General features: G+C 53.4%; 2 protein-coding genes across 3 annotated transcripts; both read left to right on the forward strand.

Moving 5' to 3' along the window:
- The first annotated feature begins 2144 nt into the window (after positions 1–2144).
- Positions 2145–12289, forward strand: C8H17orf99 (chromosome 8 C17orf99 homolog). Its single transcript, XM_076544019.1, has 6 exons — positions 2145–2411; positions 3397–3545; positions 4722–4780; positions 9258–9545; positions 11743–12051; positions 12188–12289. Exons 1-6 carry the CDS (start codon positions 2145–2147, stop codon positions 12277–12279), a joined length of 1164 nt encoding a protein of 387 aa, XP_076400134.1. The 3' UTR covers positions 12280–12289.
- A 2997-nt stretch (positions 12290–15286) lies between these two features.
- Positions 15287–20143, forward strand: Syngr2 (synaptogyrin 2). 2 transcript variants are annotated; one of them, XM_006990258.4, is made up of 4 exons: positions 15287–15446; positions 18248–18485; positions 18844–18983; positions 19072–20143. In XM_006990258.4, exons 1-4 carry the CDS (start codon positions 15348–15350, stop codon positions 19267–19269), a joined length of 675 nt encoding a protein of 224 aa, XP_006990320.1. In that variant the 5' UTR covers positions 15287–15347; the 3' UTR covers positions 19270–20143. The 2 variants fall into 2 exon arrangements, with proteins under 2 accessions (XP_006990320.1, XP_015864060.1); XM_016008574.3 differs by lacking the exon at positions 18844–18983 and having other exon boundaries at positions 15290–15446.
- The last annotated feature ends 1166 nt before the right edge of the window (positions 20144–21309 follow it).

Here is a 21309-nt window from a genome sequence, read left to right on the forward strand (position 1 = left end):
CTGGAGACTGGAGTCTTCTCAGGTGACCACTGAAGACTTGGCCCGTTCAGACCGTCCTGTGACTGACCTTGCCTTGCTGGCCTGGCCCTCACAGGGCCTCCTGCTCCCATCTGTAACCGAACACCAGGGTCTAGGTGGTATGTACAGGCCCACACTTTGAGACACGTGGGAAATGTACTGTAGGTGGTGGAAAGTGATGTCCCCATTCCCTGGCCCACAAAGACAGGGCGGGAGAGAGGTGCAGGGTCCTGTGTCTGGGGCATCAAGACCTGGAGGGGCACAGGCAGGCTCTGGTGATCAATGGGAGGGAGGTCACAAACTGTCCAGGTGAAGATAACACGTTAATTAACAGCTCTGTAGCCCAGGCTGGCCTCGAACTCACAGGCTATCCTTCTGCCTCTGCCTCCCGAGTGCTGGGATTAAAGGCGTGCGCCACCACCGTGCAGCAATTAACAGCTTTTTGAGCAGCAGCCGCAGCAAACTCCGCTGGAAACAGATTCTTGTCCCGCCCTCTAAATCATGAGCTGTAAGGCTCAGCAGTAGCGGAGTCTTTTTGGCTTACTTGTTCATTTGTGGTTCTTTGTTTATTTGTTTTTCTTTCTCTCTTTCTTTTCTTTTCTATTTTTCTTTTCCCCCAGACAGGGTTTCTCTGTGTAACTCTGACTGTCCTGGAAATCACTCTGTAGCCCAGGCTGGCCTTGAACTTAAAGATCCACCTGCCTCTGCCTCCCCAGTGCTGGGATTAAAGGTATGTAGCACACCGCTTGGCTATTTGTTGTTTTTTCAGTGTTCATGGCTCACACCTATAACACTTGGGAAGCTGAGGCAGGAGGATTATGAGGTTGAGATCAGCCTAGACTATACAGCAAGACCCTGTCTTAAAGACAAAACTAGTCCAGCATGGTAGCACATGCCTGTAATCCCAGCATTCAAGAGGCAGAGGCAGAAGGATAGCCTTAAATTTGAGACTAGCCTGGTCTACATAGTGAGTTACAGGCCAGCCAGAACACAGAGTAGAACTTGTGTCAAATATTTAAAAAAAAAAAAAAAATGCCCAGGCATGGTGGCATACACCTTTAATCCCAGCACTCTGGAGGCAGATAGGTGAGTCTTTGTAGGTTCAAGTTCAGCCTGGTCTACTTAGTGAGTTCCTGGACAACTTACAAAGTAAGACCCTGCCTCAAACAACAAATAAACAATAGAAACCACCTAAAAAACATTACCATAAAACTACACAAAACATTGTGAAGTCATGCTCCAGAAGACAGAAGTGGGAGGGGTGGGAGGGACTTGAGACCTGCTGCCAATCAGGAGACAAGCCAGGGGCCCTCTGGAGATGGCACCTCCAAGGGAGGGCTTGTTGGAGCCCTCCCAGGTACAGCTCTGGGGGAAAGGCAGGATGTGAGCAGGATTTGGCAGGTGTCGGGTGTTGAGAAAGGCATTGGTGTGCTGTGCTGTCCAGGCTTGCTCAGTTGAGACCCTGAGAAGGTGGTCAGGGTGCAGGAGGCCTGGGCAGCACCTCTGTGGTGTGTGTCAGGACTTAGATGATGGGTACCAGGGGCGCCATGAAATGTGCCTGCACTGCCAGTCCAGGACCACAGTAGTGAGACCCTGTCTCAAAAGTAAATAGATAGAGGCTGGCCACTTGCTGCTCTTGCAGAGACCTGGGTTCAATTCCCAGCATTTACATGTTGGTTCACAACCATCTGTAACTCCAGTACCAGGGGATCTGACACCTTCTTCTGACTGCCACAGGCTCCTGGATACATGTGGTGGCCATACAAGCACTCAGGCACACATGCATACTCACAAAATATAAGTATTTTAAATTTTTAAAAAATCTAATTTTTAGAGAAAAGGATTTTGTTGGAAACTAAGTCTTCTCCCTCTCCCCCAGCTCCCACCGGAGAATCTTACAGAGGTGTGTGTGGGGTGCCGATGTTAGCTCTGGGGGAGATGCCAGGCTGTGGGTGCTCAGTGGCAGAGCTGACTCAAGGTGGTTGGCAGGAAGGGCCTCACTGTGAGGAGCAGAGCTGGTGTTCAGGTGACCTGACCCCTTTGCTGGCTCTTCCCATGGCTTCCCCTCTGCTCTCTGGCTGTGAGACCACTGCTCAGACAGCGTCCTGAGGACCAGGCCTCCACAGATGCCCCAGGAGGAGCAGGAGGGCACTGGGCTGGAGTGGCCTTCCCAGATCCAGCGTGCCTTTCCGGAGGGCAGGGCCAGGCCTGAGTGCAGCTGCCAGCCAGGCTCTGTGGAGCATCCGCACTTGACACAGGATGTGACCTGGCAGTGGACGACCTTGACCGTGAAGAAACTACCCAAGTGGGTGTTTGCTGAGGAGCCACTGATCATGCTCAGAAAGCCAGTTAGTTGGCAGGCCCAGGACTGGGGTGAGGAGCCCAGCCACGCGGTGGGCAGATATGAGCGGCCTCCCATGGGATAGCATGTTCTAGTGCCCAAATCACCTACTTCCTTGGTGCTCTGTGTCCCTCAGACCCTAGGGGTCAGGCCCTGGTGTGGCCTTAGGGTTGGTAACATGGCTTGCTCTCCTCTGTCCAGGTTAGACTGAGTCCAAGTCCTTAAGGGATGACCTTACCCTTCTCTGGACTCCTTTAAGGACAGGCTTAGGCACACAGCTCCACGCTCTCAGGTGAGGGAAAGCCTCATCCAGCCTGAGGTCTAACCTGGAGACAGAACACAGCCGCTCTAGCAGATGCCTGTCCGTGGGGGACACGGACCAAAGTGCCTCCCCTCCCTGCCTCCTAGCAGGTAACCACTCCAGGACTCCTTCATAAAGAAGGCCCCTTGTTGGTGGGGCTGGAGACATGGCTCAGCAGTTGGGAGCACTGGCTGCTCTTACAGAGGACCCAGGTTTGATTCCCAGAACCCACATGGCAGCTCACAACCATCTGTAACTCCAATTCCAGGGGATCCAACACCCTCACACAGACATACATGCAGACAAAACACCAATATACATAGAATAAAAATAAATCATTACAAAATTTTTAAGTTTCTTGATAAAGAAAGGCCTGGGCTGGAGAGATGGCTCAGAGGTTAAGAGCACTGACTGTTCTTCCTGAGGTTCTGAGTTCAATTCCCAGCAGCCACATGGTGACTCACAACCATCTGTAGTGAGATGAGACTGGTGCCTTCTTCTGGCCTGCAGGCAAAACATGCTGTATACAAAATAAATAAACAAACAAACAAACAAACAAATAAATCTTTTAAAAAAAGAAAGAAAGGCCCTTGTGTTAACACCATCCTGAGCTCGGCAGGCCCAGCCTCACTCCCTCCCCTACAGGGAAGAGGGAGAACACAGACATCCCTGGAGCCAGCCCCGCAGGGCATTAGGGGGCCCCCTGGATAGCCACAACGTTCAATTTATCTCCTAGCTGCAGGCCAACACCCAAGGAGCATCCAGGGGCCTTAGGGTGGAGAGGGCAGATGAGGAAGCTTTTGACAGCCTGAGACAGAGGCCCCACACAGCCCTGCTCCACCAGAAGCATGAGGTTCCTTCGGCTGCTCTTCTTGGCCATGCTGGGTGAGTCTCCTGCAGACACCATGGGAATGGCCTTGAGGAAGCAGGCTCAGGGAATGGAGTGTTAGAGAGTTCTGAGAGAGAGAGAGACCCGAAGGCAGAAGAACCAGAGGGAGAGAGGGAGAATGTGAGGGGGTCTGATCAGGGTGCTGACACCAGCCCCATAAACTACACAAGCATGTATGATGGGATTAGGGCATCGCCTCGATTCCACCGGGGTGTGTGTGTGTGTGTGTGTGTGTGTGTGTGTGTGTGTGTGTGTGCACATATGTGTGCACACGTGCAGTTGCCAGTGTGGATGCATATGGAAGCCAGACATTAAGGCACTAAGGTTAGGTGTCTTCTTCAATCACCTCCTCACCTTATTTTTTGAGGCAAAGGCTCTCACTGGCCTGAAGCTTGCAGTGTCAGCTAGACTGGCTAGCTAGCCCAGAAATCCACCTTTCCCTGCCCCCCAACACTGCGGTTAAAACATGCACCACACCCTTTTTTGGTGTGCTGAACTGGGGACCCAAACTATGGTCTGGATGCTTGCACAGGAAGCATGTTGCTCTCTGAGCCATCTCTCCAGCCCTGGGTACTCTTGAGGAGAGAGGGATAAGAGATTTAGATAGAAGGATAGAGGGCAGAGAAAAGGACAGAAACACAGGATAGCTTTGGGATTGCCTAGATCCTTATCCACCAGCCCAGAACTTTATTCAAAAAGCTTTTTATAACAATGCCAAGGGGTGAGGCAAAAGACCTCCCCCTTGCTAGATACAGCCAAGTGTAGACCCTTCCAAATACCTTGTACCCAGGCCTGTGGTCTTATGCAGCCCTGATGGTAAAGCAAGCTCAGATCTCACTAGGAAAACTCTGTGGGCTTCCACACTGGTCCCCATTAACTTGCCTGCAATGGGGATTTCAAATGTGAGAGTGTGCAAAAGAGCTTTCACCAGGCTGATGGTGCATGCTGGTAACCCCAGCACTCAGGGAGTGGAGACAGGAAGATCAAGAGTTCCAGGCCACCCTCAGGAACATAGTGAGTTCAAGGCCAGCCTGGAATACAGGAGAGACCCTGATGAAGGAAGATAAAATAAATAGCTGTCATGATCAGAGATGCTAACTGGCTCTGGAGACCTCGCTGTCAGGAATCAGCCTGGGCAGGAAGCTGTCTAGGCTGTCCCTCTCCTCTCCCAGCTCCCTGTACTTCTCCTCTTTTACAGCTGCCCGCAGCCTCTCGGGGAAGCAGACAGAAGGTGAGTAGCCCCCACACTGAAGGGAGAAGGATTTAGTTGGGGACACTTCAGGCAGAGCTGCATGCTGTGGCAGGTGCCTTGGCTGGAAAGAGGTTCCTGATGGTGAGGAGGGGGTTGGGAGGACCCAGATGGGTAATTCTGGCCTCCAGCCCTGCAGGGCTGGGTGAGGCCATTGTGAGGCCTCGAGGGCACATGGAGAGAGGAGGAGTTTGGATGTGTGAAGAGGAGAGGTCCCCAGCAGTTCCAGTCACAGGACCCCAGGTCCTCATAGGCAGCAGGATTCCCCCTGCCCCAAGCCCCACAGCTCTGCTTGATGGGCGGGATCCAGAGAAGGCCAGGAAATTCTAGTGTGCACTTTCCCTGGGGGAGGAACCCTCAGGAGAGGAGGAGGGTGGTGAGGGAGCTGGGGGATTCAGCCATTAAGCTTCTTTGCTCTGGAAGCAGCTGAGAGTGAGTGTTATCTATCTATCTATCTATCTATCTATCTATCTATCTATCTATCTATCTATCTATCTATCTCTATATATATATATATACAATATTTATATATAAACAGCATACATATATATGTGATGTGTGATATATACATACGTGTGTATATATGATGTGTGTAATATATACTTATATGTGTACTATATACATATGTGTGTAATATATATGTGTGTAATATATATACATATATGTGTGTGTAATACATATATGTGTGTGTGTCTTTTGTCTCCCGTTCCTTTCTTCCCTCTTTTTGTCCCCCCTCCTCTTTCTCCTTCCGTTCCCCCCTCCTCTCTCCTCCCCTTTTCCTCCCCAGTAGTCCAGGTACAGAGCCAGGAAGGAAGGGAGTCAGGGAAAGCTCACAGCCTCCGACCTTCTCCATATTTCTCTTTGCCTCCTCCCCTCCGCTCTCCGGCATGGACCCTCCCCTCGCACTCAGACTCATCTCTGTGCCCCTCAGGGTGGAGGCAGGCAGTCCCCTCGGTGTCTAGTCCTTCGCCTTGCGTCTCTGGGCATCCCCTTCTGTTCTGCTTAAGAAAGGGTGCAGGGTGGTGTTGACGGAGGTCTCAGTCGGATGAGGCACAGACCAAACTACCATTTCCTCATTTCTGTAAAAAAGAAAAAGGTTATTAGTGTCATAGCTAAAAAAAGAGCTAGTGGCTGAGTCTCAGGAAAGTACCTGGGCAGAAGCAGTCCTGCCTTCCTGTCCCCTCAGCCCATGGCCTCTGCTCAGCTCTGCTGAGGGAGCCTGCTCAGGAGGCTTCTGAAGGCTGACTGATCCCTTGTTCCTTCACAAATCTTCTCAGAGGATGCTTGGTTGCTGGCACTGTTGCAGGCCATGAGGATAAAACCAGGTACAGAAAGAAAAGCCACCCTTCGCAGAGGGACAGAGAGAACGGGAGTGCTCCAGGCCGTTAGAATCGCGAGCATCAGTGGGTGTTGTGGCGCACACCTATAGTCCCCACACCCGGGAGTTAGAGGCAGGAGGATCACAGGTGCAAGGTTATCCTCAGCAAGGTGGAAGCAAGCCTGGGCTACAGTGAGACCCTATCTTTAAAAAAAAAGGGGGGGGGACAGATGCCAGTCCTGGTTGCAACCTTTAATCCCAGCACTTGGGAGGAGGATGAGGAGGATCTCTGTGAGTTCCAAGCCAGCCTGGGCTACGTGCTGAGTTCCAGAACAGCCAGTGAGACCCTGTCTCAAAAACTAAAAGCGGAGGAAAACAACACCCGGGCAGCTGTCCCCACGGTGGGGTGGCGGCTCAGTGTGGAGCAGGATCTCTTCTGTTTCCACCTCAGGCAGCAAACTGTGCCTCCTTAGCGCTTCCAAGACCCACACTATGCAAACCCAGCTTCTATTCCGGGCCACCGGATTGAGAGGGAAATGAGAGGTACCGTTTGTCTTTTTACTTTTATCCGTCAAGCTCGCTGCCCTTCATGAAGGAAGGAGAGAAACAAACAAACCTGTAACCACAGTTTGGCTCTAGACTCATGTGCCTGCCCAGTGAGGCGAGTCCAGCCCCAAGCACCTTCCTTGGACCCTGAGAAGGCCTGCTGCCCCGAAGATCAAGTTCACAGAAGTCCTGTTCAAAGTCTGCCAAACAGAGCCCAGAGAAGCTCGGACTTTAGCATTAGGTCCAGTATCTCAAACTGGAAATGGATTTTAATTAAAAAACAAACAAACAACAACTCCCCCCACAAAGAGGGGCACTTAAAGTGTTTTAACAGCCACAGAAGAAACACGCTCTGTTGGTGTTGGGCCAGGTGGCTCCAGAACATGTTCTCTCTCCAATCACTGAGCTACATACCTAGCCTAGCTTCAAGATTTATTTAATTAAAGATCCTGCTTTTGTCTCAGCCAGCCACTCCCTGCCGTGGCGTGTGGAGTGGGTCCCCAGCCTCAGCACTCGGCTGCAGTGCCAGGAGACACAAGTTCCCCTGAGGCAGGAATTAGGATCTGAAAGAATGTGTACACTGGTCAGAAGCTGGGAAGTCCCGGGAGATGTTGTGACAGCCAGGAGCCTCCTCCATGGGAGTTTTCCTTTCTTTTTTTGATTTTTCCAGACAGGGTTTCTCTGTGCAGCCCTGGCTGTCCTGGAACTCACTCTGTAGACAAGGATGGCTCAAACTCAGAGAGCCACCTGCCTCTGCCTCCCGAGTGCTGGGGTTAAAGGCGTGTGTCACCATGCCCAGCCCACAGGAAGTTTTCTGATCATGGTACTGTACAGTTTTCAGGCCCAGTAGAGCAAGGGCTATATATACAGTTCGAGTCTGGGATGTTAATTATTTCCTCCTCCTGGGGCGGGGGGCGGGGGGTTGTCCGAATCCCATCTTCATTTTCCCTCAGAGTATTCTTAAGTAGGAGCAGCAGGAAATATAAGATAGAAATAAAGAGGGAGAGAAACAGGGCTGGAGAGATGGCTCAGCGGTTAAGAGCACTGACTGCTCTTCCAGAGGTCCTGAGTTCAATTCCCAGCAACCACATGGTGGCTCACAACCATCTGTGATGAGATCTGGTGCCCTCTTCTGGCATGCAGGCATACATGCTGTATACATAACAAATAAATAAATCTAAAAAAAAAAAGGGGGAGTGAAACAGAAAATACAGGATAGCCTCAGAAGGGCCTGGATCCCAATCCATCAGGCCCTGACTGTCTCTGCCAAAGGGTTTTTAAAGGAATGCCAAGGGGTGGAGCAAAAGTCCTCCCCCAGCACAGTCAAGTGCAGACCATCTCAGACACCTGGTACTCAGGCTGTGGTCCAATCGTCCTCTTTATGCAGACCTGCTGGGTAAAGCCACCAGGAAACCCAAATGGACTCCAACAGTCCTCCTCCTCCTCCTTCTGACAAGGTTTCACTGTGTAGTTTTGCCTTTTCTGGAACTATGTACACAAGGCTAGCCTTAAACTCACAGAGATCTGCCTGACCCTGCCTCTTAAAGGCTGACACCATACCTGCTCTGTGTGTGTGTGTGTGTGTGTGTGTGTGTGTGTGTGTGTCTGTCTGTCTGTCTGTCTGTCTGTCTGTCTGTGCACCACATACATGCAGTACCCACAGAAGCCAGGAGAGGGTTTAGATTCCCTCTGGGAGTGGAGTTACAAGCAGTTGTGAGCCACTGGGCGACTCGGAGCGGCAAGCATTCTTAACCACTGAGCCATCTCTCCAGCCCCAAAAGGTGTGCTACACAGCAGTTTTGTTCCTGTCTGGATTCTCAGGCATGGAGTCATGTTATATTGGTGCTATGACGTCAAGAAATATGTGCCTCTTTTCTTCCTTTCAACTTCATCAGAAATCAAGGGCCTTGCAAATACCCGACTTAGGCTCTGCCATGGCATGATACCTCTAAACCCTCATTGGTCCTCAAGATCAACTCATATTCCTTGCACAGTTCATGTTCAACTGTTAGGATCTGAAGCTGTTTCCACCTCTTGGTACCCATAACCGGAGCTGCCCTGACATGTGTATGACAGATCTGTCCGAGTCTGTCTTTGATTCTGTTAGGATGTGTCTTGGAGTATCATACCTGAGTCATCACTAATTCTTGTAACTCCCCCCCACACCTTTTTTTATGGCGCTGGAGACTGAACTCAGGATCTTATGACTGCTGGCCTTATATTCTATCACTGAGATGAACTCTCAGCCTCTAGCTTTACACTTCTTTCAAGAATGTATTTGCTTATGTGTATATGTATCTGCATGAGTTTCTGTGAACCATCTTTGTGCAGGTGTCCTCCGTCGTCTGTCCGTCCCCCCCCCCCCCCCCCCCCCCCCGTTCGTGTCCCCCCTGCCCCCGCCAGAAGTTACAGGTGGCTTCGGGTTGACAGATATAAGCTGGGAACCAAAACCCAAATCTTCTGGAAGTGCTCTTGGCCCCTGAGCCCTCTGTCCAGCTCTGATTATTTTAAGTTTTTGAAGAATTACCAAACCAGAGTTGTAAACTGCTTGACCCCTCTTGATTTCTTTCTCTCCCTGACTGGTTCACCTCCCAGACATCACCATTGCCTACAAAGTGCTGGAAGTGTACCCTCAAAGCCGCCAAGTGCTTATAACCTGCGACATCCCGGAGGCCCCCCGGCCCATCACTTACTCCCTCATAGCTAGCCAAGGTCTCCTGGTGACAAAGAAGGTAGTGCACGACTACAAGCCAGTCTCCTTCAAAATCAACATCACACTCAAGTCCAGCCCAGACCTGCTCACCTACTCCTGCCAAGCAGCCTCTCACTCGGGCGCCTATGGGCCCAGCACCAGGCTGCAGATGTACTGGGAGCTGTGGGCCAGTGAGTACAGGGGGAAGGGGGGGAGGCTGGCGGGATGTGGATCAATGGAGGGGTGGGGAGAGAGGAGGAGGGCAGCAGAGTGGAGACAGGGGGCAGACTGCCTGCCTCCAAGGCTGCGCCCCGTCCATGGTGGCCAGAGGACACAGTCTCCCAGCAGGGACCAGAAGGTTCAGCGCGCTCTGACTTGGGGCCGGAAATCAAGGCATGGCTGTTAATGATCTCATGCACACTCACGGGGAGGCAGTCAGGTTCCCCGCTGCCACTGTGGAAGTCAAAGTTCTCTGAGGTTGAGGGCGTTGCTTAGACAACCTGTAAGTGACCACATCTGCTTTCATCTCCCCCGCCACCCACTCCAGACCCTTCTTTCTTCCCTCTCCACCCGTCACTCCCTGTTAATAGGAACAAGGAAGTACTGCTTGCCTCTATGAGTCCAGCATCCTTACCCCCTAAAAACACCAAGACAAAGCCTAAAAGGGGGTGCACAGGGTCTGAAGCCCAGCATGTGGAAGGCTGGGATCTCCCTGTGAGCTGGCTGTGGGATCTTGAACAAGTCAATGTCTGGGTCTCAGTTGCTTTGCCTGGGAAGTAAGATGATATAACAGGGCACCCCAGGAGGCTTGGAAGGGCACAGGGGAGGTTGCCTTCTGCCCTGATGAGGCTGAGACCAGGCATGGGACAGCTAGCTACTGGTCAGTAGGGATGCTCAGTGCATCTGGAAAGACTCCAGCACCTCCATTCTTCTAAGTGGTGGCTCTTGTCCTGAAGGAGCTTGCCTAGCACCACGAGTCAAGACTGTCACCCTGCTCCTCAGCACTTACCTTTAATCTCTAGGCTTGGGTGTGTCAGGCTGCTTAGCACTAATCACTGAGCTACATCCCTACCTTAGCTTAAAGATTTATTTTTATTTTATGTGTATGAGTGTTTTGTTTCTGTCTGTGTTCTACATATGCGTAGTAGAGCCCAGATGAGGATGTCAGAGCCCCTGGAACTGGAGTTACAGATGGTTGTGAGCCACCACATGGGAGCTGGGAACCAAACTGGGGTCCTTTGAGAGCAGCAAGTACTTTTTTTTTTCTGAGACAGGGTTTCTCTGTGTAGTTTTGTTGACTGTCCTGGATCTCTGTAGACCAGGCTGGCCTCAAACTCAGAGATTCGCCTGGCTCTGTCTCCTGAGTGCTGGGATTAAAGGTATGAGCCACCATTACCCGGCCCACATCAAGTACTTTTTTTCTTTTCTTTTTTTTGAGACAGGGTTTCTCTGTGTATCCCTGGCTGTCCTGGAACCTGCTCTGCAGACCAGCCTGCAATAAGCACTCTTTTCTCTCTCTCTCTCTCTCTTTTTTTTTTTTTTTTTTTTTTTTTTTTTTTGTGGTAAGCATTCTTAACTGCTGAGCCATTTCTCTGCCCGCCCCCCTTTTCCATATTTATTTATTTATTATTTTCTGCCCAGATTCCTGAGGGCTAGGATTTCAGGCACGTGCTGCTGTGTCCAGCCAAGTCACTATTTAGGAACTTAGAAAGCAGTCTGCTCAGTGTTAGCTTGGTGATGTGGAACCTAGCTCTTGTGAGTCCATTTTTATTTTTAGCCTGGTCCCTGTAAGAGCTTAGTCCAAAACAGTTTTTAAAATTACTCAATGATGTCAGGCAGTGGTGGTGTGCACCTTTAATCCCAGCACTCAGGAGGCAGAGGCAAGTGGATCTCTGAATTTGAGGCCAGCCTGGGCTACAGAGTGAGTTCCAGGACAGCCAGGGCTACACGAAGAAACCCTGTCTCAAAAAACAAAAAACAAAAAACAAAAGAAAAAAAAGAAAAAGAAAAAAGAAAGAAAAATTCCTTTTGGCTGTTTTCAAGACAGGGTTTCTTTCGATAGACCAGACTGGCTTTGAACTCACAGATCTCTGCCTGCCTCTGCCTCCTGAATGCTGGGATTAAAGGCGTGCACCACCACTGCCTGGCTCAAAAAAGAATTTTTAAAAATACATTTTAAAGAACATTTAAAAAATGGAATTGAATAATGTATACTACAAGCAGAGTAGATGCTAGTCAAGCTGTGCAGAGAGCAGTCTGGTGGGCTGCCTGGGGGAGGTGGCAGTCACAGTCGAGTCTCTGGGGTCATTTGACACAGAAGGAGGAGAATGTGTTGGGAGTGTGCAAAGCTCCTCCATCTCACCTCGCTGCCCTTTCCCACCCTGTCAGAGCCCGTGTCCCAGCTGCGGGCTGACTTCACCCTGTACGATGGGGACTCAGGCCCCACTGTGGAGCTGTCCTGCCTGGCATCCTCAGGCAGCCCACCCATCGTCTACAGCTTGGTTGGGAATGACGGGCGTGTGCACGCACAGCAGAGGCCACTCCATGGGAAGCCGGCCAACTTCTCCATCCCACTGGCCCAGATGTCGGGCTGGTTCCACTGCGAAGCTGCGAACAGCGTTAGCGTGGACAGCAGCGCCCGAGTTCTGCTGCCCCCAGGTGAGAAGGCCCTTCCAGGCCTGGAGCGGGGTCTACAGCGTGTCCGGGAAGGTGGTCGGGGCTGGGGAACAGCTGGATCTGCCACTGCCCAGGGCAGGGTGGGCCTGAGGATGCTGCGTGCCTCCCTTGCCCCTCGCCTAGCCAAGGCCAACCCAGGCTCCTTACCACCCTACAGGGGAGCTGCCCGTGACAGCCACCTGCATGCTGGCTGGCAGCCTGGTCTCCATTGCAGCTATTAGTTTCGGGATGCTGAGGTCAACCAGGTAATCATGGGAACTTGGTGTGGGGCGAGTGGCTGACCACCTCTGTGACCAGCCAGGGTCCCGAGGAGGAGCAGCAGGTTAGTCTTGTGAGACTGGTTGTCACTGAGGCACAGCATGTGCCCAACCTGAAGCTGCTTATTAAAGCCAAAAGCCCATAGTGTCTAGCACGTTCCTTACACACCCCACCCTAACCACGGCTCTCGGCTGACGCTGGTGGGGGACTTCCCTAGGGGTTTCATGGGGCCTCCAGGAACCAGGGTGGTCCAGGAGCTTCTGGCCTCCACAGCCCTCCACAGTGGTCCCACCAGCCAGCCTTTCTGCAGAGGTGAGGCCTCCCAGGTTCCCCTCTCCAAGCCTTCACATCTTTCACATGTACAGTGGCCAGGGCCTTTGTGTGGTCTGGCTCCAGGCACCACAGATCTCTGAGCACCAGCTACTGGCCCTTGGGTGGTGGCCACTTTGGCCTTCTTGAATATCTCAGCTTGGCCCTCCTCCCAAGACCATCCAGTGGCCAGACTCTTGGGAGGGCATGTCGCTCTCTGAAACTCATTGTTTTCCCCTATAAAATGGGGTACAGAGGCCTAGCTCCTGCTGACCGTGTGACCAGAGACCAGCCAGTAACCTCTCGGTGACTCGGTGCATTTAGCAGTAACATGAGTAAGATCACTGATGCTCTTGAAACCATAAGATTGGGTGAGTCTGCCTGACCTGGACTGTAACTCCCTTGTCATCAGGTCGTGACCAGAAGACAGAGCCCAGGCTTTCCTGCCTGCCCTAGACAAGAACCCATCACTGGAGCGGAAAAGAGCCTGGGGGGTGGGGGCAGAAAGGTTATGCCTGTGCAGATCAGGGTACCAAAAGTAGTGCACCCCAAGAAGTCTGGAGCATTAGTGTGTATAAGGCCCAAAGAAATAAAGTTGTGCGTGGGAGTCCTGCAGCGTGAGTGGTTGTCGGCGGCCTGAGTGACTGAGTGGCTGTGCTTGCTCGCAGGTATACTGGAGCCCAGCCTTAAACTGCTGGTCACGACCCCACTGAGGTCGCATAACTGAAGAGGGGGTCATCAACAATTTGGCAACAGTGAAAAGTTTCTGTGTGTGGTGGCTCATGCCTGTAATCCCAGAATTTGGGAGGTAGAGGCAGGAGGATCAGGTTGTCTTAGTACAGGAGTCTGGGTCTCAAAGAAACAAACAAATAAAAACAAAAATTGAGGTGTCAGCTGAGTGTGGTGCGCACACCTTTGCTCCCAGCACTTGGGAAACAGAAGCAGGAGGATCCCTGTAAGTCAGAGGCGCAGCCTGGTCTACATAGTGAGTTCTAAGACAGCCAGCCTGCATAGTGAGACTCTGTCTCGAAATAAAACAACAACGAAGTCTAAAAAGGGGCCTGGGAGATGGGTAAGGTGCTTGCTGCCAGGCCTGACAGCCTGGGTTCAATCCCAGGGACCCACACGCTGGAAGGAGGGCACAGGCTCCAAGATGTCCTCTCTAGGACACATGTCACATGTGCCCCCCATTCCAGGCACAAAACAATTACATAAATGTAATGAAAGAAGTTTTATTTATTTTTTGTTTTTTTTCAAGACAGGGTTTCTCTATATAACAGTCCCGGCTGTCCCGGATCTCGCTGTGTAGACCAGGCTGACCTCAAACTCACAGAGATCCTCCTGCCTCTGCCTCTCAAGTGCTGGGATCAAAGGCGTGCGCCACCACCATCCAGCTAAGTTTAATTATTTTTTAATCTAGAAAAAGAAAGTGAAGGAAGGAGGTGGGGGGGGGTCAGCAAACACTCACGGGGTGTGTGTGCACAGATTTTAGGAGTTAGATTGTAGAGTGGGCCTGTGCTCACCAGCAGCTTGTCAGCCTCTGTGTGAGTGTGGGCAGGGTGGGGATAGACGGTGAAAAGGCCCAGCCCCTCCTGTGCCCACTCCTGTCTTCTCCCCAATGCACCCCTTCTGGTGGGCCAGGTTTCTGCCTCAACTTCCCTTACTGTCCAGCCCCCCTCATGATTCCTTCCCACCAGGTGACCACAGTAGTGCCATCTTGTCCTGACTCGTTTTGTGTCTGCTAGTCACCTCTCAGCCCTCTGTACGCCTCAACAGCCATGTCTGCCTTGGCAATACATTTGTGTTGTCCACGTAAGGCTGTCTGGAGGCCTCTTGGCAGTCGGTTCAGCCCTGGGTTGGCACACAACCCTTCACAGAGTAAGCACCTGGTTCCCTTTCTAAATGTTATTTTTTGGGCGGGAAGGGCAGCTGGGTTCTATGAACTAATGATCCTATTTAATTTTTAAAATTACATCTGTGTGTGTGTGCTTGTGTGTTTTGAGACAGGATCTCAGATAGCTCAGGCTGGTCATGAAATCCTTATTCTCCTGCCCTCTTCCTCCCAGTCCTGAGACCATCACTGTGTGGTTTGCCCTGCGTGATCTTGACATCTAGAAATGTGCAGACACCCTGTCCTTCAGAGCCTTTCCCCTGGCAGGTCCAAGTGGGATGTGTAAAGGGGTTGTCCTCTACCCCATCCCAGGCCTAGCTCCGGAGGACCCAGATTGGTGGGGCCACATCTATTCCTACTCTTGTCCCAAGGCTAGAACCCAGGGGACTCTGATGTGCTAGGCAAGAACTTAAGTCCCAGTCCTTCGGTCTGGAGCACAGTGGTGAGCTCTGGACATTTATGAGCCTAGGTTCTGGGTTGGTGGGATTCGGGTGTCTTCTGGAGAGGACCAGAAGCCAGGGCACTGTGTAGGGTGTAAGGTGGCGGTCACCAAGGGTTTCTCTTCCTGGGGACTCTCTGAACCTTTCTGGTTGAGCTTAGCAGAACAGACCTCCCAGGGGTGAGCTTTTCCTCCCTTCTGCACCACCCTGGCGCTGCAGGCCCAGCTCCAAGTTCCTGCACCTGCCACCACCAGGCAGGCACGGAGGGGCACTCTGCAGCGAGTCCCCGGCGGCTGGCCACGCCCTCGCTCGGCGGCTGGCCACGCCCTCCGTCGCCGGCTGGCCACGCCCCCGAGGGCAGAACGGGCGGGGCGGTCCGGCTGGTTCTCGGCCATCCGCGGCTCGGCGGCGACGGCGACATGGAGAGCGGGGCCTACGGCGCGGCCAACGCGGGCGGCTCCTTCGACCTGAGGCGCTTCGTGTCGCAGCCTCAGGTGGTGACGCGCCTCGTGAGCATGGTGAGTCGGCCAGAGAGGACCCGGAACCGCGCGTCCTGGCCGTCAGGCCCCGTGGACCGCCGGCTTCCGAGCACGACAGGTGGCTGCGGCCGCACGTCCCAGGCCTGGCGGGGAGCGCGGGGCCCCCGCAGCCCTCCGCGTCTCTGTCCCCTCCAGGCCGTGCGTCCTGTCGCCTGTCCCACTGCGTGGCTCCGGATCTTGTCTCAGCCACTCGGGCCCGGGCCCCGCCGCGCCCTCCACCACTGGTCCCGGCCACCCTGGTGCGGGATGTCCCCGAGGTGCTCTGGGGTGGGGGGGCAGGCCCGTCGCCTTGCTGGCAGTAGGTGGGGCTTCGGGGCCACGCCACAGCAGGTGGCCTGCACGCCGCGGTTCCCAGCGTGGGGAATTCACCTGGAAGGGACTTTCTGAGGCCACGTGGGGTGCAAGGAGTGGGGTGGCCTGGCGCCCCGAAGTAGGATTTCCTTCCCGCTCAGAGGCTAGCAACAGGTCTGCTAACCCACCCAGAAGGTACCCCCTTCCCAGACGCCGGGCAAGCCCTCTCGTACCAGGCGCGTATGGCGGGTGTCCATATCTTGGGATGAAAACACTGGAAGCTGAGGCTTTAGCTGCGGGAATTGAGGGTGGGCCTGCTGCTCCCAGGGCATCTGGGCCTGGAATCTTGGAGGTGCCGTGGCTCCCCGAGTCTCTCAGCCTAGCGGTGGAGTCTAGTAGACTCCGTCCTGGGTTGTACTCTGTCAGTCAGGCTGGCAGTGCCAGGAGTCCTGACCCAGACTCCGCGCCCAGTCCGGAGTTCCGGCTTCATCTCCAGCTGGAGGCGGGGCTTGTGATTTTCAGTTCCACAGCCCGATAGAGAAGTGTTCCGGGAGAATCGGTTTGTTCTGGCCCTGGGAGTCTGGAGGCAGCCAGGTGCCCAGACTCAGCTCCTTCTGCCGTGTTGAGGTGGGCTTGGCCGTGGCCCTGAGGTGTGAGGAGGCGAAATGACTAGGTCGATTGCAAAAGGGCTGTTTTCTAAAGTGGATAGTTTCTGCTGTGAGTTTCCTACCTCCAACCCGGCTCCTGCGAGGGGTCTGAGCCTGGCCCACAGACCTCTGGATCTGACCACCCCAAGAACCTTGATCTAGCCGGGCGGTGGCGGCGGCGCACGCCTTTAATCCCAGCACTCGGGCCAGGCGGATCTCTGTGAGTTCAAGGCCAGCCTGGGCTACCAAGTGAGCTCCAGGAAAGGCACAAAGCTACACAGAGAAACCCTGTCTCGAAAAAACAAAAAACAAAACAAAACAAAACAAAAAAAAAAAAAAAAAAAAAAGAACCTTGTTCTGAGGAACAAGTGTGGGGCAGGAATCTAGGCTGTAGCTCTCTGGAGCGGAGCAGCCAGCGAGCAGCCTGCGTGCCAAAGAGGAGAGGGCTGGCCAGCCGGGAGTCTTGGAGGGGCCAGGGCTGCTGTTAAGAGGGTGTTCTGGAAGATGCTGGTTGATGCCGTAGAATTGACTCGGTTCAGGGTGTTGGAGTGAGGGTTGGATGAAACTCTTGAGTCTCGCCACCGTGATTTTTGTGGCCCATCTTGTCTAAAGCTCTTTCAAATGGGATGTGGTGCTTCACACCTGTAATCTCAGCAGTGAGGAGGTTGAGACAGGAGGATTGCCATAGGCTTCAGGCCAGCCAGAGCCAGATCCTGTCTTTTTTGTGTATGAGTGTTTGCCTGTGTATATGAAGGTGCACCATGTGCAAGCTTGGTATCCACAGATGTCAGCAGACAGTTATCCAGTCCCCCGATAACCTGTAACTGGAGTTACAGGCAGTTATGAGCCACCATGTGGGTGCTGGGAACCAGATCCAGATCCTCGGCAAGAGCAGTGATTGGTCTTAACGATGAAACAGCCAGAGGAGCAAGTGTGGTGTGCGCTGTTAATCCCAGCACTCCACTCTGGGGGCAGAGGCCGGTTCTCTGGGTTCCAGGATGGCCAGGGCTACATAGTGAGACCCTCTCTCTCAAACACAAAACAACCAATCGTGCACTTGCCCAGCATGTCTGAGGCTCTAGGTTCAAATTTCCAGCAATGAGGCTGGGACAGGGTTGGGGGAGCCCCAAGCAAGATGGTAGTACATGATTGTAATCCCAGCATTTGGGAGGTGGAGGCAGAAGGATCAGGAGTAAAGATCATCCTAGGTTATACAGAGTCCAGCCTGGACTAACTGTGACCCCTTTAGCCAAAACAAACAAACAAACAACAGCAAAAGAAAAACCCAAGCCAACAAACCAACCAAAAACAGCCAGGCGGTGGTGGAACACGCCCTTAATCCCAGCACTCAGGAGGCAGAGATAGGCAGGTCTCTGAGTTCAAGGCCAGCCTGGTCTACAGAGCGAGATCCAGGACAGTCAGTAAAACTACACGGAGAAACCTTGTCTCGAAAAAAAAACAAAACAAACAAAAACCTCAACCTAAATCTCATTTGCTAATGGAGATGAGCAGATTATCCTTTGTCTTTTGTCACAAGCCTAAATGAGATGACACCTGTAGTCAGACTGCTGGGGATAGCCCTTTCCCATAATAGCCCAGTCTGCCCTCCGGCCCCTGGTGGTGAGGAATTGTTGATGATACCCTGGCCACAGCCTGCCCATCACCTCACTCCCAGGAGTCCAGGAGGGGTTGACACACCGTTCTCAGAACGGGGCATCAGTAGAGAGGCAGGAGACATTTGAGGCCCTGCTAGGATCCTCATCTCTGGGCCCCAGGAGGGGTCTGCACAGGATCTGGCCCACAGGTGTCTGCACCTGCCCGTCAACGCTCCTCTCCCCTCAGGTCTTGGCCTTGATCGTGTTCTCCTGCATCTTCGGCGAGGGCTACAGCAACACTCATGAATCTAAGCAGTTACAATGTGTGTTCAACCAGAATGAGGACGCGTGCCGTTATGGCAGTGCCATCGGGGTGCTGGCCTTTCTGGCCTCAGCCTTCTTCCTGGTGGTCGATGCCTTTTTCTCCCAGATAAGCAATGCTACCGACCGCAAGTACCTGGTCATTGGTGACCTGCTCTTCTCAGGTATGCCTGCGGCACTGGCACACCAGGGCTTCACAACTGAGGGGCCTTGGTGTTGTTGGGAGGGGTTGCCGATAGCAACTCAGGATCATGAGCCTCACCTGAGGTTTCTCCTAGGTCCCCCTGTACCCTGGGATGGCACACAAGGCATCCTGACTTCAGAAACTCCAGGGTGTTGGGGCACAAGGGTGAGGCATGGCATCAGGTTTCTGGACTCAGCCATCCCACCTAGCAGCGGACCCCTAAGCCCCCACTGCCCTCTGCTTCTATCGGTTACACAGCACAAAGCCTTGAGTCCCTCCTGGGCCCCTGGGAATCCCGTCTGTCCCTGGGGCCAACTCTTCCCTCCTTGTCTCCCCAGCTCTCTGGACTTTCCTGTGGTTCGTTGGTTTCTGCTTCCTGACCAACCAGTGGGCAGTCACCAAATCTGAAGATGTCCTGGTGGGAGCGGACTCAGCACGGGCAGCCATCACCTTCAGCTTCTTCTCCATCTTTTCCTGGGTAGGTGGGCTGTGGAGGGCAGCTGCGGAGGCTTGGGTGGACATGGAAGTCCCATTGCCCTGCCCACATCTTGGGTCTTCCCCTGCAGGGTATGCTGGCTTCCCTGGCCTACCAGCGCTACAAGGTTGGAGTGGATGCCTTCATCCAGAACTATGTGGACCCCACCCCAGACCCTAACACAGCCTACGCCTCCTACCCCAGTGCCTCGGTGGAAAACTACCAGCAGCCGCCCTTCACCCAGAACGTGGAGACCACTGAAGGCTACCAGCCTCCCCCTGTGTACTGAGCAGCCGGGGTGGAGGCAGGGGGAGTGCTTGGGGCCACGCCTCTCCCCTGGACTTCTTTCTGGAGGTTTGCTGCCTGGAACTGCAGACCCTCGCCTGTTACAGCCAAAGAGCCCATGCCTTTTTGCATCCTAGCTGCAGCCAGCCAGAGCACACCCGAAGTGCCTGTGCCCAAAGGGGCTTCACTGCCACCCACCCAAACCTCCTTTCTAGCAAAGGGTTTCCACTAGATCTTCTCTCTGCCGATCCCCAGTGCCTGGGATGGCGCCCAGGGCCTTGAATTTGCTTAACCAGTGCTACCACCGAGCGGTGTGCTCCGTTCCTTGTTGCTTTTGATAACCCTGGATCCTGTCCCGGCCAGGGCAGGTGCCTGCTGTATACTGTTTTTGACATACGCCATCGTTCCCCTCGCTGGAAGGCGGAGCTGGAGGCCACAGGAGCCCCAACTACCTTTTTTTCCCTCCAAAGACAAGGTTGGGTGTCCATGCACCTATCTCCTCGGAGTGCCGGGCCTCGGCTGGCTCCTCACTCCCTCACTCAGGTTCATTACCCAGCTTCGGCTGGGCTCTATGCTCAGTGCTGTGTTCTGGGGTCACCACTGCCAGCTGTCCCCAGGCTGCTTGCCGCCAGCTGTAGAGCAGGCAGAGGCACTGGACAGCACTTCCTTCTTGCTCCCGCCCCTGACGGGAGGGAGGAGCTTTGCCTGGAGACCACACCCAGCTTTATGTAAATATTCCCCAGCTCCCCAGCAGTCCTTAGATGCTAGTGAGGAGGACAGGGGCCCCTGCACTGAATGTACTGGGGACTTGGTGGGGACATCCCTGCCCTCATGTTCTGTAGACCAGTTGGGAGATGGAATAAATGTTTTTCTCAGTGTGTTGTCCTTGATGGCGCCTCAGACAGGGGTAGAAATACACTTTGATTAGTATTGTTTTGAGAAGGCCTCAAGCTTATATAGCCAGAGATGACCCTCGGACCCTCCCCAAGTACTTGGTTTTAAACCTGGACTTCATGTTAGACAACTGAGCTACACCCCAGCTTTTCAAAGATTGTATCTAGATAGCCCAGGCTGGCCTCAAAACTTACCCCAGACTCTGAAGCACAGGCCTGTGCTGCCATGTTTGGCTAGACCAGAGTCTCTCACTATGTAACCCAGGCAAGCTTCCAACTTAAGGCAATCCTCCTGCCTCAGCCTGGCTCCAGAGCTTTTTTTGAGACAGGGTCTCACTGTGTAGATCTGGCTGTCCTGGAACTCAGAGAGATCCACCTGGCTCTGCCTCCTGAGTGTTGGGGATAAAGCTGTATTCCCAGCTAGAACGCGTACTTTGAACATGGGATAGAGCTCCCCCCAATGGGGTCTCCTTCCAACTGCCTTCTTCTGCATCCTAAAATAGTACTGTGCCAGCTGGTAAAGATGGGTTGTCCTGAATAGCCAGCATGGGTACCTTCCTAGAGCAGGCCTCGAGGCTGCCCCTCTCACTGCCTCCTCCAGAGCAGACACTTGCCATTCGAAGTGAAGGGCACAGTGGGGGAGGTCGAGTCATCTCTATCGGGAAGTACGTGCCCGCCGAGGCAGCTCTTTTGTGCAATGATGAGGCCATCAATAGCGGGTTCTGACAGTTTCCAAATCTGAAGTATGAACAAACTAACAAGGTGCTATATATACCCAGGCTCGGAGCAGGAGGCCTCCCTCCCCTCTGGAGCATGTCCCCAATCTGGGCTCGGCGCCAGGGACACACCGACACATCTTAGACGCAGGTCTTTGGCTTTCAAGAGAGTTGTCACAGCCCACTTTCCAAGGCACACGAGCTGCTTTCTCAACCCAAATCAAGTGTCGGTTACCAAACCTGACCTCCCAGCGCCAGCCAGACGCCATCCCCTCGGCTCCCCCGCTGCTTTGCCACTTTTGTCCTGAAACCCACCAGACAGGAAGGTGGGTGACTGCTGCCCTTGGGCAAAAGAGGGAAGAAATCCCTGCCCCCAGGTCATGTGGACTCTGGCTGCAAGATTTGGGGAAACCCAGGTTAAAGAGAAATACGCTC

Source organism: Peromyscus maniculatus, chromosome 8, assembly GCF_049852395.1.
Source record: "Peromyscus maniculatus bairdii isolate BWxNUB_F1_BW_parent chromosome 8, HU_Pman_BW_mat_3.1, whole genome shotgun sequence".
Taxonomy (NCBI): domain Eukaryota; kingdom Metazoa; phylum Chordata; class Mammalia; order Rodentia; family Cricetidae; genus Peromyscus; species Peromyscus maniculatus.

Coding starts and splice junctions, on each gene's coding strand:
- Syngr2 (XM_006990258.4), top strand. CDS start 15,348: ATGGAGAGCGGGGCCTACGGCGCGGCCAACGCGGGCGGCTCCTTCGAC. Junction 15,447..18,247: donor TGACGCGCCTCGTGAGCATG/GTGAGTCGGCCA, acceptor CTCTCCCCTCAG/GTCTTGGCCTTGATCGTGTT. Junction 18,486..18,843: donor TGGTGACCTGCTCTTCTCAG/GTATGCCTGCGG, acceptor TTGTCTCCCCAG/CTCTCTGGACTTTCCTGTGG.
- C8H17orf99 (XM_076544019.1), top strand. CDS start 2,145: ATGCCCCAGGAGGAGCAGGAGGGCACTGGGCTGGAGTGGCCTTCCCAG. Junction 2,412..3,396: donor GTGAGGAGCCCAGCCACGCG/GTGGGCAGATAT, acceptor TTTATCTCCTAG/CTGCAGGCCAACACCCAAGG. Junction 4,781..9,257: donor CTCGGGGAAGCAGACAGAAG/GTGAGTAGCCCC, acceptor TTCACCTCCCAG/ACATCACCATTGCCTACAAA.